This window comes from Pyxicephalus adspersus, chromosome 3 (genome assembly GCF_032062135.1).
Source record: "Pyxicephalus adspersus chromosome 3, UCB_Pads_2.0, whole genome shotgun sequence".
Classification (NCBI taxonomy): Eukaryota; Metazoa; Chordata; class Amphibia; order Anura; family Pyxicephalidae; genus Pyxicephalus; species Pyxicephalus adspersus.
Genome location: NC_092860.1, coordinates 26,658,357 through 26,663,471, shown reverse-complemented (window position 1 = coordinate 26,663,471; position 5,115 = coordinate 26,658,357). Strand labels below are relative to the sequence as shown.

General features: G+C 34.5%; 1 protein-coding gene across 1 annotated transcript; it reads left to right on the top strand.

Annotated features, from left to right (window-relative positions):
* The first annotated feature begins 3,940 nt into the window (after positions 1–3,940).
* On the top strand, positions 3,941–4,828 carry LOC140325921 (heat shock protein beta-11-like). The gene has a single exon (XM_072404035.1). It carries the CDS (start codon positions 4,068–4,070, stop codon positions 4,650–4,652), a length of 585 nt encoding a protein of 194 aa, XP_072260136.1. The 5' UTR covers positions 3,941–4,067; the 3' UTR covers positions 4,653–4,828.
* Positions 4,829–5,115: the final 287 nt, after the last annotated feature.

Genomic DNA, 5,115 nt, shown 5'->3' with positions numbered 1-5,115 from the left:
TTATCTCAATCCTTAACATGCAGATGGACTGGCATTATATACCAAATACTGTCACTTATGAAAGTGTAGAACTGTGACAACTTTGGAAGATATGGAAGGTCTTAGTGATAATGATGATCTGTTTTTCAAGTTCAGAATGAAATGGAAATTTTAGTTGGAAATCAAATGGGTTAAAACCGGGGGAGCTTATTGAAAGGTTAATTTACTCACTGCTCACAAATCAGCGCTATAATCAGCCTGTGTTAGCTGGTTAACATTAGTCACTGCGATTAAACATTCACTTTACAATCACTAATGAGTGACAAACCTTTATTTTAACTCTGCTGGTTCTCAGCAAGCTGTCACAACTCCATGAGGTACAAATTATAGGGGGAGAGGATCACCACCCCCAATACAGCTCATGCTGCAAAATCAAGGGGAATAACACATTAAAACCACCAGACACAAGGTGGGTCCAGAGGAGCCCAGTAAAACAGTTTTAACATAACAATAATTACATATACCCTGAGTGTATAAATTTACAGTATATATATATATATATATATATATATATATATATATCTGTCATACTACTTCTTGCATTAACCAAGCTCAGAAAGACACCGATTGGATAATCAAACAAGAAACATCAAAGTAGAATAAAGAAAGGAAAAACACACACATACCTCTTATGTAAGACAGTAAAGTTTTGGTTTAAATGCTGCATCTACATAGACACTAACATGTCCAGTGGGCTTATTTCTGCCAGACACAATGGGCCCCAATTTATTAAAGCGCTCCAAAACTGGAAAAAATAGACTTTCATGGGTGAACCTGGGTGATGCAACAAACCTGGAATTTGCTATTAGTTGGTAAATGCTTTAACAAATCAGGTCCAATGGATCCTACAGATTTTGGTAAACCTAACAAAAGGCATTTAGTACTGGTACCTTGAGTGTTGAAATAAGTGAAGTGATCATTGATAAAGTAGTTTCAATCAAATGAAACCGGCTTTCCAATTCCTAAAAAAATTGGTTGTAATTGTTCTATACCATTTCATATTGGATAAAAATTGATCAATCATTTTTTCATAATGCTTTTGTATTCATGATCACAACTTTCCTAACTTTGTCCAGGGGCTGAACGATTATATTATTTTGAGAACTTAAGACCAGCTAAGGCCATTCTCTGCGTATGTAAAGGGTAACAAATATTCTTTTGAGAGGTCAATATTCTCATGACATCTTGTGTCACACATTGAACAAACTGAACTATAATTAAGTACTGAAGCAGAGAGGAGAATGCTGTAGGCTTCTTCTATTTTTTATCATTGGTTAAAGAGGGAGAGTGACTCAGGCTCAGTCATATCCTCTATATTTTCCACCGACCCTTTTGTGAAAGGTCTATAGCAGGGGTGCCCACACGTTTTTGGTTTGCGAGCTAATTTTAAAATGACCAGGTCAAAATGATCTACCATCAATAAAAACTTGGATCTAACTCCTGTGCGCAGTAGAGTTTATTTTAGTAGGGCCCTGCGATCTACTCACCGGTAGATCGTGATCCACCTGTGGGGCACCCCTGGTCTAAAGGATCATGTAAAGATCTGTACTCAGCCCTCTTCAATTTATTTTATCATAAATCCAACATTTAGGTGGTAGGCCTCAATTTTCAAATTTACATGTAAGAACAAATTTAAAGGCAAACAAATTAAAATCATATTTGATTCAAATGTATCAACTGAAATGGGGACAGAATGATAACCCCTAAAAATAAATAACTATTTCATTTTGTTTCACCTATAAAACATCATCCTTATTCTCCATAGAGTCATCTATCTTTTTGGGGGGAAATTGATCTAGATATGCCAGTTTGGTTGGAAAACAGACTGAGGTTATCATTTGGGTATCAGCACATTTTGGTAAAGTCGTTAGGTATTCTAAAAAAAAAAAAAAAAACATTTTTCCCCTTGCTATTACCACTAAGTATGAGAAGGATAAATATATAAAAAGCTTTTTAAAAAAACATGTGGCAGCTAACACATCAAGTAGCTATCCTTAACATGGAGAATAGCAAAGGAGCAATATCCATGGACAAGAAAAAACTGTTACCTTACATAATGATTTTGAAAGAGAGGCTATAAAAGATTAAACCCAATGGGTTCTTTAGCAAATTGTAACCTCTTTAGCACGTCTTTTTTTCCCATAGATTGGGACTCTACAGGGGCTACTTGCCAATACCTTCATATGCGTGTTTTATATTTTGGCTATTGTTCTATCCATTTGAATGGTAGCTTTCAATTTTCTTCCACTTTTTAGGTTTTGGTTGTCATTTTAAAGCATTTAGGATCATCTTAGCTATGCAGCCTATCATTTTCTGCATTCTTTATACCTCATATTCAAAGCACTCTGCCCTTCTGAACAATGTCTGGAACAAACTATTTATTCAGAGAGAAATGCACTATAACCAGCATGTACAACAACAATAAGGGCCATAATTTTTTACAGAACGTAAGACTACTTGAGCTCCTCCCTGCTATTATTTTGAACAGCCTAATATTCCTTTTTTCCCCTTTCTGTAAAGGAATAATAACTCAAATTCCATAAATTTGTCTTTATGTTGATTTGGATTTAAATGTGGGGTGTTCCCAAAGTATTTATGTGGAAGGAAATAAAAGCTATTATAAGGATTTTAAGCTTTATTCACTGTATTTTTTAAACACACTGATATTACAAAAAATGTACAAAACTGTACATGTTGGGGTATTTTTCTGACACCTTTTTGAACTATAACAAGTAGATTGAATAAGCTATGAAATTTCAAACTTTACAGAAACAAACCCATTTGAATGTGACTTATTACTACCAGTTTTACTGTGACTTGGATAAAAAGCTAACTCGATGTTACTCTGTGTTCCTTTGTAACCTCTCGGACTATTACACGCCTTGCATTTGGAGTTATGTTCGATGGTCGACCATTTCTGGGTAAGGTAACGGCAGTCTTGAACTTCCTCCACACAATCTGACTTTTGATTGGTGGAGTCCAAACTCTTTGGAGGTTGCTTTATAAACTTTTCTATATTTTTGGGCATCAACAACTATTGAAGTCCTGAGACACTTCCTTTGTTCAATCCATAATAACACAATCACAAAAGTGTTGTATGTGTGATCAGGTTTGCTGGATCCCAATTCTATAAATAAAACAGAGTCTCTCACACCTGATTGTCATCCCATTGAATAAAAACACCAGACCTGGGTTTCACTTTTAAATTATATGATAATCATAGGGATTCACTTACTTTTGCTACATGTTATTGGATCATTTTTTTCAATAAATACATGACTAAATATAATATTTTTGGTTTCATTTGACATGTTTGAAAAATCAGATGATGCTTTAGGTCATATTCGTATAAAAATATAGAACTTTTTAAAAAGTTTTCAGCACCACTGTACTAAGAATAATAAGAGCATGTCTAGGTTTAATTGAGAACTCCAGTATTAGATTTTGCTGAAAATTGAATAGCTACAAAAAAAAAAAAAAAAAAAAAAAAAAACTACTTTTTTTTTAAAAAAAAAAAAAAAAAAAAAAAAAAAAAAAAGAAANNNAAAAAAACTAAACTCACACAGATAAATAATACAATACAGACAAAAAAAAAAAAAGAAAGTAGAAAAGCACTATCAAGGAGCCCTTACAAGTCTAACTGTAATGTTATCTGTTACAGATTACCTTGAAAACACAGGAACACTCTGGATTTTTTAAGACTGTACTGAGATTATAAAAACACTGTGAAGCAATGCTACAGGAATCTGTTCACGTTGTTAACAGTACAGGCCATGAAACCTGAAACTGTCAGGGTTGCGTCAAACATGTTATTTTAGTTTGTGAGCTATGAATGAAGGCAGACTGAGTCATGTTGTTATGTAGAGTAATATTTACCAATAATGTGACATGTGATCCGGGGACTTGGAATGCAAGACACACATGGAAGTTTTCATTCCAGTATAAAAGCACCAGTTGTGTATAACCTCTATAGCACATACTGAAAGCTCTATACGTATTTCTGCAACAGAGACCTTTGTGGCATCACAATGCTGTGTCTTCAGCTCCAGGGCAATACTGCAACATGGAAACCATTTATGCAGCCTCTGTGGCCAACGCCTGTGGATGTCTTCTCTAGAATGGAGCAGGATATGATAAGAACAGTGGAAAAGATTAAAGAGAATATGAGACGGGTAGAACAATTCCACCAAGAGATGATGCAGGAGATGAATTTTGAAGAAGACAGGATTCTACCAATGATGGCAAGCAGTGAAATCAAGTCTACAGAAGGTGGATTTGTACTAAGTCTTGGAGTTCAAGACTTTTGTCCTCAGGAGCTGACAGTCAAGGTTCTTGGACGGAAGTTACTGGTGACTGCAGCCAAGGAGACAAAGAACCAGGATGAGAAAGGGTCTTACTCATACAAATGTCAGATCTTCAGGAAGGAAACAGAGCTTCCTAAAGAAGTAAAGGCAGAAGACATCAGCTGCACATTGACCACTGAAGGTCAGCTGCGGATAGAAGCTCCCTGGAAAACCATACCAGCTGTAGAGGAGAGGACTGTGCCCATCCAGCTGCCAACTCCACAGGGAACAGACCAAAAGGACAATGAATCAAAAGACATCAAAGAGTAAATGTCCACATTTAAATATTTTGTCATTCTACTTTTAAATGTTTTTATTTTATTTATTTATTCCTATTGTAAATCGTACTTTACCTTTTTCTTGTATATTAATCAGACTTTAAAATTTGTTGCACTTATATAAAGACATACATCTCTTCTTATAATAAACAAAGAATTTTTATGCTATATTAGTGGGTTGATTATTCCAAGTTATTATGATCATATATGGGTGTAATATATTTTTGTTGTTGGATGCAGACCACAAAAATGGTGGCAAACATGTGCACAGGAATAACAGTTATTAGAAGATTGGGTCTAAAGTACTTTTCACACCTTGTACATGCTAAAAAGTCTCAACACCTAATTTAAATCAATGTAAGTGTTAAAATGCTGAGTAATAGATATTATATATATATATATATATATATATATATATATATATATATATATATATATATTTATAATGGGCCACT

Coding starts and splice junctions, on each gene's coding strand:
- LOC140325921 (XM_072404035.1), top strand. CDS start 4,068: ATGCTGTGTCTTCAGCTCCAGGGCAATACTGCAACATGGAAACCATTT.